Here is a 12,621-nt window from a genome sequence, read left to right as displayed (position 1 = left end):
CCTGTAATCCCAGCACTCTGGGAGGCTGAGTTGCGGGGGGAATCACCTGAGGTCAGGAGTTTGAGACCAGCCTGACTAACATGGATAAACCCCGTCTCTACTAAAAATACAAAATTAGCTGTGAGTGGTGATGCACGCCTGTAATCCCAGCCAGTAGGGAGGCTGAGGCAGGAGAATCACTTGGGTTGTGGTGAGCCGAGATCATGTCATTGTACTCCAGCCTGGGCAGCAAGAGCAAAACACCGTCTCGAAAAAAAAAAAAGAAAAAGAAAAGGAAAGAAACATTAATGCAATCTATTTGCTGATTGTTAGTCTTTCTGCATAAAGCCCCAAACGATAACGGTAAGTGATGTAAAAATTCTAAGGAACAATGATAAATCCAGACAAACTCAACTTGAAACATGTCCACAAAATGTAGCCCTGAATCACAAAAATTCTGTAGCATCTGTGGACAACGTTTATTTAATTGAGACATAAACTGAATTGCAGGCAGGCATCCTATCAGCTCATCAGGTCCCTAAGGCAACCTCTGGTTTACAGTAGTTACTTAATACATATTTGATTAAGAATTTCAGCCTACTGGTCCCAAGGGTCCTCATTTTGCTTCCTGCGGCGGCATAACTCACAGGGAACAGATAGCCAGCCCCCGCGGGATGAAAAGGCGTTAAGTGCAATCCACAGGGCGACATTGAAATATAACAAGAACCTGGCCGCTTGCCCTTCATTGTCAGCTCTCTTAAATTTATGACCGGCAGGTGAGAGCTGACATTTCCTGCCTTTGGCTTGGTTTCTGCCATTTTAATATGATCGATCCAAATCCTGTGCCTTGATTTCCCCAGGTGAGAGCGGGCAGGATAGGAAGAAGAGGAGATTCTGTAGCTTTTAAACTTTACTCCTTAGGGGGCTGTATGTATGTATGTGCGTGTGAGAGAGAGGGGAAGAGAAACAGAAAGAGAGAGACACGGGAGAGACAGAGATGAGAGAGACAGAGATAAGAGAGATAGGAGAGAGAGTCACGGGGCAGAGAGAGACAGAGATGAGAGGAGAGAGAGAGACACGAGAGAGAGACAGGAGAGAGAGAGAGGAGAGATCTGTAATGAATCTGTGGGCACGTTTGCAAATATGCAAATGACGTTTGGGAAACTTAGTGTCGGGCGGCCAGGGACGCAGCCTCTCCTCGGGCCCGCGATCACCCAGCGGGGACCCCGACGGAGCCCGCGCCGCGAGCCGGGCGAGCGCAGAGGCAGCGCGTGGGTGGCGGGCGTGGTTCTGCGCCTGCCGAGCCGCCCCCCCGCGCGCTCCCGGAGGCCTCCGGGCGGCGGCTGCTGGGGGACCGCGGAGGCGCCGGCGCCCATTCCAGCCGCACGTGCTCGGGGCGGGGCGGGGCGGAGCGGCCCGGCGGGCGGGGCCGGGGCGGGGGCGGTGCGCGGCCACGTGACGGGGCGGCGCGGCTCTTAAGCGGTGCGGCGGCGGCTCGCAGCCCGAGCTGGTGCTTCGCCCGAGACCCAGCGCCCAGGCGAGCCGCCCCGAGAGCAGCCGCGCGAAGGTCACCCCGCGCCCGCGCCCGCCGCCGCCTCCTTCGGTCCGTGTCCCGGTTCCCCCCGTGCGTCCGAGCCCCGCGCGCCCCGCCGCAGCCCCGGCCACCCGAGCGCCATGAACCAGATCGAGCCCGGCGTGCAGTACAACTACGTGTACGACGAGGATGAGTACATGATCCAGGAGGAGGAGTGGGACCGCGACCTGCTGCTGGACCCGGCCTGGGAGAAGCAGCAGAGGAAGGTCAGCAGGGGCCCGCGGGCCGCGCGCGCGTGGAGGGGCCCGGTCCCCCCGCGGGGCTCCCGTGCGCGGGGCCGCGGGGCAGGGCGAGGGGGCGCGCCGTGGAGGTGCTGTGCTGTCCGCGTCCTCGCAGCCCCGGGGGCCCTTAGGAAAGAGGACACGTCCGGGGACAGGCAGGACACTGAGCGTCGTGTGTGCGCGCGCGCGTGTGTCGGCAGCATCAGAGTCGCAGAGCGAGAAAGGCGCGTTCTCCGTCTGCTTCTGTTCTCGCACCAACCCGCGCTAGGCCAGGATCTGAAGGGGTCTCTGGGCTGCACCTGCCCCTTGAGTCTGTGACCTCGGCCACCGAGTTATATTCTCCTAGGCCGTTTGTGTCCATTTCCCCCAGCCTCTCTCTTTCCGATTGAAAGAAGCAAATGAACATCAGCTTCCTTGCAGCTGCCCCCAGAGTGATGGAAAGTCATGTATTCAATCTTTTGGGTTCCTGAGAAAGGGGTGTTGTATGAACTCTAGACATTTACCGATAGTCACAATTATTTCACACTCTATTTATAGTTCATTGAGGTAAGCACGCAGGGACAAAGGAGTCAGCCAGCTTCTAAAAGCTCCCTCCCCATTTTGGTTGGCGCTCTCTGGGGGTCAGTGGAACATTCCACTATTTCAAGGTTTCCTCTTGATCCTCCTGGCTGGAATAAATAGGGAATGCTCACCAGGAGGCTTAATCCCGCCTCTTACTTGACTAGGCAGGGAGCCTGGTTGGGTCATGCATGACAATAGAGACCTGATAACCCAACCTTATGATAACAAGGTTATGGCAAAAGCCAAAAGCTCTGTGCTTCCCCCTTCCCCCATTTTTCTGGGCGTGGGGCGGGATAGATTTCCCTTCTGAGGGCCTGTTTTAAGTGGGTAACCTGTGGTGACCATAGTGTATCTCTGTGTAGTTGGCACTGTCAGTGACTGTGCGATAGTATTTGGTGAATAGGGGTATGATGGTGGAGAACACACATCCCAAACTTCTCTCCCAGCAAACAGCATTAGCTGGAAGAAGAGATAATTATCAAATAACCAAGCACTATTTTTATATCAGGATGTCTCTTGTCTACCCTCTCTCCTAAAATACCATTTACTATTATTATTTTAAAGCTCTAACTTAGCTACATTTCAGTCTGTCCCCGAGTTTCTTTAGGTTTTTGCCATCCTTACCTTTCTTAGAAACAAGAAAATGGGAGTAATACACAGAAAAAACAAAATTTCAAGCCTTCTACCTTTTTTTAAAAGGACTGATTGTGAAGGAAGCACATGGCTTGAGGATTGCTAATGTGTCATCTGGACCAGGTGATGCATCATCAGTCATCACAAAGTTAAAAAGTGACTTTAATTTTTAGCAGTGGGCATGGTGGCGCGTGCCTGTAATCCCAGCTACTCAGGAGGCTGAGGCAGGAGAATTGCCTGAACCCAGGGGGCGGAGGTTGCGGTGAGCCGAGATCGCTCCATTGCACTCCAGCCTGGGTAACAAGAGCGAAACTCCCGTCTCAAAAAAAAAAAAAAAAAAAAAAAAAAAAAAAAAAAAAAAAAAAAAAAAGAGAACTGCTATGTTTATTTTTAAATAATTTTCTCAAATTTTGATTACTGCGTTTTTCATGGATTAAAAAAAGATAACTCCCAGGTCTTTGTTTCAAAAATTGCCTTCTTATAAGGAACAGTAAAATAGTTAAGGAATTGGACGGGTAGTCTGCCCATCATTTTTGAAAGTGATAGTCAAATCACAGTGCTTTCTGTTGCTTTTTTAAAAAATACAATACAACAGCAAGTTAGAGGTAATGTCAATTTCCAGAGGCCAGATTGACATGCCTTCCACCATATTTAATCTTTTAATATATTTGTAGTATTTTTGGATATATGGCCTTGTAATTCTTTTAGGTCTGGGATTCCTCTGTTGACTGTATTATTATAATTAAATAATACTTGAAATAAAGCTGATTATTTAAAAATGACATACTTCTTGGTCCCAGTCCAAAATAATGCTAAAAAGTTTAACATGAGAATTGTTTTTCTTAAGATAGTTTGAATGTTGTACATACTTGGGGGGTGAAACTTCATTAGTACAGATCTAGAAGAGTCTCTATTTCTACTTTTGATATAGACTCTGCTCAAGTCAGTAAAACAATATTGAACTGTGAGCTCAGGGTGGCCAGAGGAGTGGCCTCTATTTATGTCCTATGAGACAAACTGCTGGAACCGGACAAGGGTAAAATGCCATTGTTTCTATTGTGGGCTGTCTTCTCCACACTTGCCATTTCAGTGATATGCTGGGTATGAGATCTGTCAACAGATGCTGGTGGCACATGGTGACGTCTGCAGCGTTATAATGGATGAGATGCCTAATTATATCTACAGTTCGGAGAGCCTCCTGGGCTATGGTAATCCTTGCTCTGTGATGTGGAATGAGAGCCTTGCTGCAGAAGGACTTTATGAAAGTGTAGTGTGTTTTATGAGATAAGGGAACCCAGAAGATAGTGGGCTTAGCATGAGTGTGAACAGGCATTTCCACATGTCTACCTTCTCTTTCAAAAGTGTGTTACACACAAGAGTGTGTTAATAGGGTTAGGAATATTTATATTTTCTATAAAGAATATCGTATTTTACTTCATACAACTCGTGGGTAGAAGAAAAATGCCTACATTCTGACAGATACGAGATATTATGTATGTACACACATGTATGACATATATTATATATATATATGAAATGTTTAGAGTCAGGCTTTTGCTCTGTTGCCCAGGCTGGAGTGCAGTGGCACAATAGTAGCTCACTGCAGCCTCAACCTCCTAGGCTCAAGTGACCTCCATGAGGCGGAGGCATGTGCCACCACACATGGCTAATTTTTTTATTTTAAAAAATTTTGTAGAGCCAGGGTCTCACTGTGTTGCCCAGGCTGGTCTTGAACTCCTGGCCTTAAGCCATTCTCCCACCTTGGCCTCCTAAAGTGCTGGTACTGTGGATATGAGCCACCATGCTCAGCCCCAGATTCAATATTTAAGACGCTGAAGTGCTGACGCACACTCTTGGAGTTGGAATGTTTTACCATGTAGAACACAGTTTAGGGATATTGATTTCCAAGTAAATCGGGACCTCTTCAGTGGACTGTTGAAACTTTTAGAGTGTTGGCGTCTAGAAGTAAGCTTCTCCTGGAATCAAGGAACACGCTGAGCTAGTACCTCAACCAAAGCCTAATTGGGAGGTGACTTGTCGGAGCAGCAATGCTGAATATGTTTGCTATCTTCACAAGCTCAGGGCGCTGTCCTTCACCTAACTGGGAGGCTAGAGCAGACCTTTTAAGGAAATGAAATATGTTTCGATACATAAAGGGTCCTTATGTCCATTATTGGTACATGGCTTGTTGATCGATACACGTTTCTAGGTGTTCCAGTTGTTTTTAGTGGTCCCTAGGGAAATTCAGATTCATCTGCGCTCTTCAGTTGAGCTGGCTGGGTTCGCCTTGGAGCACGTCCTGCCAGTCTGGCATTTAGGCGAACGTGTTGCCATGTTGGGTCAGGCAGCATGGCAGGATGTGTGTGCAGAGGCAGCTGCCCACAGGGCCCGGATTGAATAGAGAGCCTGGGAACCTTTGCGTAGCCCCTGCCCCTGTTCTGTGGGCAGCAGCTGCTGATTTAGACCACAAGGTGAAGGCTCCTCCTGCCTGATGACACATACTCATGCACGAATTTTTCCTAGTAGAAAAGGTACCAATTGTTTGTTCCAACGATTAACAAAAAGCTTGTGATATTTCTCAGATCCGTGAGACCCAGATGAGTCGAAGCTCTGCCTGGTACCCTCTGGTCGACTACAGTTGAATCACTAAATGTTTCAAATCTCAATTTCTGCATCTAGAAAATGAAGATAAATACCTGTCTTTCTTAACTCACAGGGTTTTTTTGTCTGGATCAAACAGCGAAACTGTTCTACGTGAAGGGGTTTTGTACATTGTAAAGTGATCTGTAAATGTTCAAATATTCTTATCCTTGTGCACCAAATACTTGTTAATAAGTACCGTGCTTAGACTTGTGAGGGATAATAGGGCATGAGATTTGGTCCTTGGTGACCTTGATGTACTTTGAAAATTGTGGGGAAATACACATAACAGAAAATTTACCATTTTAATCCTAAGTGTACAATTCAGTGGCGTTACGTCTGTTCACATTATTGTGCGACCATCACCACGATGTGTCTCCAGAATGTCTCCATCATCCCACATTGAGACTCTGTACCCGTTAGATACTAGTTTCCCATCCCCCATCCTCTGGTGTACTTTTTGTTTTTTTGAGACAGAGTCTCACTCTGTTGCCCAGGCTGGAGTGCAATGGTGCAATCTCAACTTACCACAACCTCTGCCTCTTTGATTCAAGCTATTCTCCTGCCTCAGCCTCCTGAGTAGCTGGGACTACAGTTGCGCACCATCATGCCTGCCTAATTTTTGTATTTTTTTCGTAATTTTTCTGTATTTTTAGTAGGGACAGAGTTTCACTATGTTGGCTAGGCTGGTCTCGAACTCCTGACCTCATAATCTGCCCACCCCGGCCTCCCAAAGTGCTGGGATTACAGATGTGAACCACTGCGCCTGGCCCAACTTTTTTTTTTTTTTGAGATGGAGTCTCAGTCTATTGCCCCAGTTAGAGTTCAGTGGCATGATCTCAGCTCGCTGCAGCCTCTGCCTCCTGGGTTCAAATGATTCTCCTGCCTCAGCCTCCCAGGTAGCTGGGATTACAAACACGTGTCACCACGCCTGGCTAATTTTTTGTATTTTTAGTAGAGACAGAGTTTCACCATGTTAGACAGGATGGTCTCGACCTCCTGACCTTGTGATCTGCCTGCCTCAGCCTCCCAAAGTGCTGGGATTACAGACATGAGCCACTGTGCCCGGCCTGGTGTGCTTTTAAAGATAGGATTTACACAGTAGAATACTTGGAACGTAAGAAATTGTTTGATAATAAGTGTAAGAATAAAAGTTAGCTGGGTACAGTGGCTCATGCCTGTAATCCCAGCACTTTAAGAGGCCAAGGTAGGAAGATTGCTTGAGCCCAGGAGTTTGAGGCCAGCCTGGGCAACACAGCAAGATCCTGTCTCTGCAAAAAATAAAAAACGTAGGCTGGGCACAGTGGCTCATGCCTGTAATCCCAGCACTTTGGGAGGCCGAGGTGGGTGGATCACAAGGTCAAGAGATCAAGACCATCCTGGTCAACATGGTGAAACCCCATCTCTACTAAAAATACAAAACATTAGCTGGGCATGGTGGCGCATGCCTGTAATCCCAGCTACTCAGGAGGCTGAGGCAGGAGAATTGCCTGAACCCAAGAGGCGGAGGTTGCAGTGAGCCGAGATCGCGCCATTGTACTCCAGCCTGGGTAACAAGAGCGAAACTCCGTCTCAAAAAAAAAATAAAATAAATAAAATAAATAAATAAATAAATAAATAAATAAAAATAAAAAATGTAGCCAAGTGTGGTGGTGTGCAGCTGTAATTCTACCTGATTGGGAGGGTGAGGCCAGAGGATCACTTGAGCCCAGGAGTTTGAGGTTGCAGCAAGCTGTGATCGTGTCACTGCACTCCAGCCTGGGCAACAGAGCAAGACCCCGTCTCAAAAAATAAATAAATAATAAAAAGAATGAAAGTTATAGGAGGCGGAGTAAGGAAAATCACTGTGGGTAGAGAATAATGAGGAGAAAGCTTTTGGGAGCAGAACTTGAGCCTTAATTTCAGTAATAACTAAATATTGGCTGAGTGGAGAGAAGGAAACAGAGCATTCTTGGTTAGAGAAATAGTGTGAAAAACTTGGGTGATTTTCTTTGGTGGGCGGTGGTTGGGGGGAAGGAAAGGTAAGCTCAATACAACAAGTGTTTACCTTGGCACTATCAAAGCACTCTTGCATCTGGTATTTCCCAGGCCCCCTTCACTCACCCTTTCATCAAGAGATGGGAGAAGTTCAAAGGTAAGAGTATGGAAGGAGAAAGTAGCCAAGGTGGCCAGACCAGGACTCAGGTCTCCCGAAGCCTAGCTTTGTATTGGACCTGTCTGTGGCTCATGGCGTGTTTGTGTACCCGTCAGATGCATATTCAAACTTAGAAAGTTGGATCCATGCAGAAGAGCTAGGTAATAGAGGGCATGGGGTGCTAGGTGAGTGTGGACCTGATTCCCCAAGCCATGCAGAGCTCCAGAGGTTTTTTGAGCTGGGAAGAGCCATGTTTTCAGAACTAGTATTGTTGGTAGGATAAATTTGAGTGGACCAGGGCCTGAGGCTGGGGACCTAGGCAAAAGCCCGTTATGGGGCCATACAGATAAAGTGGTGAGGATCAGAACAAGGGGGCTGTTAGAAGCAGTGGTGAGGAAGGCATCAATTTGAGAGTGATCAGGAGGGATTAAACGAAGTATTAAATAACCACATGTTGTTCCACAGTAGGCTGTGGTATAAATCCAATTAAGTAGATATGATCCTCCCCATTAGAGCTCCTGGACTTCAAAGTCAAGAGAGTGATATTGACAAGTAACAACCAAACTAAGGAGGAGAGTCTCTTTATCCACCGGGACACTGTGTCTGGATAAGAAGTTAAGTATTTACAGAATGTGTCATTATTCAGTGCAGGGAAAGGCGCCACCGTGCTGGGGTGGCGAGTCTGGTGTCTACGTGGCTGTTGCTGGGAGGGAGAGGTGGAGTTGCAGATAGTCTTTGAGAGCCAGAGAAAGTTCTTAACGTGCAGAAGTGTCAAGGAAGAGGTTAAAGGCAGAGTCTTGTGTGGGCACTAAGAAACCTCTGCACCCAGAGGGACTGTGATAAATATACATGTGGTTTGCTGCGGAGACTCACAGTTGGAGGAGATCTGAGGCACAAAAACCGCTCTTTGCCTTGACATCCTGTTTGGGGCACTGATGTGTCCTGGGGTTGCCCTAGGCCTCCAGCCACATTCACCAGGTAAGAAACTTAAGCCCATCATAAGATTTTCCAGGAGCGTGGGAGGAGGAATGTAACTCTTAGCTGGGAAATTTAATTAACGCTGCCTCAGAAAACTGTCAGGAGCACTGCAGTCGGTCCCTGCAGCTGGGAGACACCTACAGAAAAGGCGCAGTTCTGGAGTGGGTGACAGCGCCACTGTGATGAGCAGAGGAGTTCACACGGAATACGTTGGAGGACAGTCAGAATCCTACCACCGTTTCCCTGGGAACAGCACTGAGTCTTCCAGAAAGAACAGAAAGCAAAGATTGGGGGGAGAAGCTTGCAAACTACTATGCTAGACAAATTCCAAAGGAAGGAAAACCGTAAGTGCAAGAATTGGGCTTTTCTGAAGAAGACTGAGGGAAATTTTTGGTACAAACATATCTGAACATATGTGTGCACACACACACACACACACATACCCCACTCACATACCCACATATTTGAACACACACACACCCCACTTCCCATCTCCACACTTTTCTGGATCAGTAACTAGGAAGTGTTTTTACCTGCAAACCTAGTGAGGACCAGAATATAAATGGAACACAAGCATGATCGTTCATTCTTCCATTCATTTGGCAAACATTGGTGTAGTCCTTCTAGGGACCAGCACAGTGAATTGATGACACCACCATGGCCCTTACGGCGCTTACAGCCTAGTTCAAGAGACAGGAGAGGTCTGTGAGAAGCAAGACACGGGGCACCCAACAAAGCCAAAGGTGTTTCAGACCCTCCTGCTTCGTTGTACTTCATGGTGAATGGAAATGTCTTTCTCCCAGACGCCTGAGCCAGAAACCTGGGTGTTACCCTTGCCACCTCCTTCTCTCCCACACCACACCCGTTGGGTCACCATCTCCCATGGAGTCCTCTGGACCCTGCCTTTCCCTCTCCCTATGTGCTCCAAGACCTTCAGGCTTTCCGCCTTTCCTGTGGAGATGAGGGTGGTGGCCTCCCTTTTTGTCACCCTTCCAAGGGTCATGTTTGTCTGCTGGCTTTTCTCCATGATGCTGGCAAGAATGATCTTAAGAAGACACAAGCCTGGTGGTGGTATTTTCCTGCTTCAAGGGTCTCTATGTGTCTTCCTAGCCTTCAGGAAAGAGCTCAAGCCTCTTACGGTGGTTTGAGGCAGGGCCTGAACTAGCCCCATCATCTGTTGCGTTCAGCACCCCAGCATCCCTGCTGCAGGTTTTTCAAAATCTCATGTCCCCGATTGCCTCTCACTGGGTCTGACTCCTGCCCTTGTCTCTTTCACAGACCCTCCCTCCTACCCATCTTGAGAGTACCTCCTTCTGCAGCTGCTTCTCTGAGAGCCTGCCTTCTAGAGTGGGGGTCACTTGCACTCTGTCACCCCAACAAGGGCTCTGAGCAGTAGTTCTTCTCTAGAACTGCTGGGCTCACAGAGTCCACATTGACATTTTTTTTTTTTTTTTTTTGAGACAGAGTCTCACTCTGTCACCCAGGCTGGAGTGCAGTGGCATGATATCAGCTCACTGCAACCTACGCCTCCTGGGTTCAGATGATTCTGTGCCTCAACCTCCTGAGTAGCTGGAATTACAGGCACACGCCACCATTCCTGGCTAATTTTTGTATTTTTCAGTAGAGACGGATTTTCACCAGGCTGGTCTTGAACTCCTGATCTCAAGTGATCCACCTGGCTCAGCCTCCCAAAGTGCTGGGATTACAGGCATGAGCCACCGCACCTGGCCTTTTTTTTTTTTGAGACGAAGTTGTGGTCTGTCATCCAGGCTGGACTGCAATGGCGTGATCACAGCTCACTGCAACCTCTGCCTTCTGGGTTCAAGCAATTCTCCTTTCTCAGCCTCCCAAGTAGCTGGGATTACAAGCATGCACCACTAAGTGTGACTAATTTTTTGTACATTTAGTAAAGACAGGTTTCACCATGTTGGCCAGCCTGGTCTCAAACTCCAGACCTCAAGTGATCCGTCTGCATCGACCTCACAAAGTGCTGGGATTATAGGCATGAGCCACCGCACCCGACCTGCACTGACATTTATTGAATGAAGAAATTATGAATTATTTCTAAAAAACTTTTAGTACAATTACTTTAAAATTAAAAATCTTTCATTTTAACAATTGAAAGCTTTTTGACAGTTGCTTTGACTTTTTGAGCTCTAAATGTGTTAACTCCCATCTCATACTTCTTTAACGCTTTTTAAAAATGTCCTCTGGAAGTATTTTCTCAAGTCTCCAAGAAGAATTCCCCGACTTGATTCTTGTTTTAAGTCTGAGCTGTCAAGGCCGAGCGTGGTGGCTCACACCTGTGTTCCCAGCACTTTGGGAAGCTAAGGCCAGGCTGTCTCTTGAGGCTAGGAGTTAGAGACTGGCCTGGGCAACATAGAGAGATCCTGTCTCTACAAAAAAAATTTAAAAATTAGCCTGGTATAGTGGTGCGTGCTTGTGGATCTAGCTACTTGGGAGGTAGCTGAAGTGAGAGAATTGCTGACCTCAGGAATTTGAGGGTGCAGTGAGCTATGAAGGATGGCACCACTGCACTGCAGCTCTGGGTGACAGAGTGAGAAATAAGCTTCTCATTAAAAAATGTTCAGGCCAGGGACAGTGCCTCATGCCTGTAATCTCAGCCTTTTGGGAAGCCAAGGCAGGCAGATCACATGGGGCCAGGAGTTTGAGACCAGCCTGGCCAACATGGCAAAACCCAGTCTCTACAAAAAATACAAAAAACAATTAGCCAGGCATGGTGACACACTCCCATAATTCCAGCTACTTGGGAGGCTGAGGCATGAGAACTGCTTGAACCCAGGAAGTGGAGGCTGCAGTGAGCCAAGATCATGCCACTGCACCCTAGCCTGGGAGACGGAGTGACACTGTCTCAAAACAAAACAAAAAAATCAACAAAAAGTTCAGAGATAGGCTCTGTCTGAAAAAAAGAACATAAGCAATTGGAATTTAGAGCTTTTAGAATTGAAAAAATAATTATACAGATTTATGTATATCGTAATAAAATTTGTTACCATATTTATGAGCAAAAGTTCTGGTAACATGAATTTGATTTGAAATGAGTGTTTTCCCCAGATTGAAAACCTTCACCCACTTAATAAAGAAAACTCCAAGTTCATTTATGATTCAGAGAAGTATAAATTTAAATTTGTTTTTGTATAGAAAACATGGGGAACATTTTTTTGGAAGATACGGTATGCTTCACAGTAGTGGAATTGGAAAATGGAGAAGAGATTGCAAGTGATTCTGTAGTCCTAGGGAAGAATTGGCATAGGCGGTCTTCATCCATGCCAATCCTAGCCCAAGAGTTGGCATAACTGATTTGTCTTATATTTGTTTTGCTAGGGGGTAAATGTGTCAGTCATAGTCTTTAGAAATTACTATACCCTGAAAATAGATTATTAGTATGCATTACAACCTTTTCATAAAAAGCCATGCTGTCTTAGAAGAGACCTACATTTCATTAGTGATTGTGAGAACCAAATGTACAAATAGGTGAATATGAAATTGTTTTGGGGCCAGGCGCAGTGGCTCATGCCTATAATCCCAGCACTTTGGGAGGCTGAGGTGGGCAGATCACCTGAGGTCAGGAGTTCGAGACCAGCCTAACCAACATCGTGAAACCCTGTCTCTACTAAAAATACAAACATTAGATGGGTGTGGTGGTGGGCACCTGAAATCCCAGCAATTTGGTCGACTGAGGCAGGAGAATTGCTGGAACTGGAGTGAGTGAGCTGCACTCACAGCTGGCGTTCAGTGAGATCGTGCCATTGCACTCCAGCTTGGGTGATGGAGCAAGACTGTCTCAAAAATAAATAAATAAAAGATTGTTGTAGGGGATGGCAGTAAGCAAGTATTTAATATGAAGCTATGATTGAGTT

At 47.0% G+C, this 12,621-nt stretch overlaps 1 protein-coding gene across 2 annotated transcripts in view; it reads left to right on the top strand.

Annotated features, from left to right (window-relative positions):
* The first annotated feature begins 1,440 nt into the window (after positions 1–1,440).
* Positions 1,441–12,621, top strand: part of ACTN2 (actinin alpha 2) — an 80,813-nt gene continuing 69,632 nt past the window's right edge. For both annotated transcript variants that reach the window (XM_032242265.1, XM_032242267.1), the window contains exon 1: positions 1,441–1,779. In XM_032242265.1, the coding sequence (XP_032098156.1) occupies positions 1,654–1,779 (126 nt within the window). In that variant the 5' untranslated portion in view covers positions 1,441–1,653. The remainder of the gene's footprint in view (positions 1,780–12,621) is intronic.

This window comes from Sapajus apella, unplaced genomic scaffold (assembly GCF_009761245.1).
Source record: "Sapajus apella isolate SASKATOON/1434 unplaced genomic scaffold, GSC_monkey_1.0 scaffold49, whole genome shotgun sequence".
In the NCBI taxonomy this organism is placed as follows: domain Eukaryota; kingdom Metazoa; phylum Chordata; class Mammalia; order Primates; family Cebidae; genus Sapajus; species Sapajus apella.
This window is presented reverse-complemented; position numbering and strand designations above follow the sequence as displayed.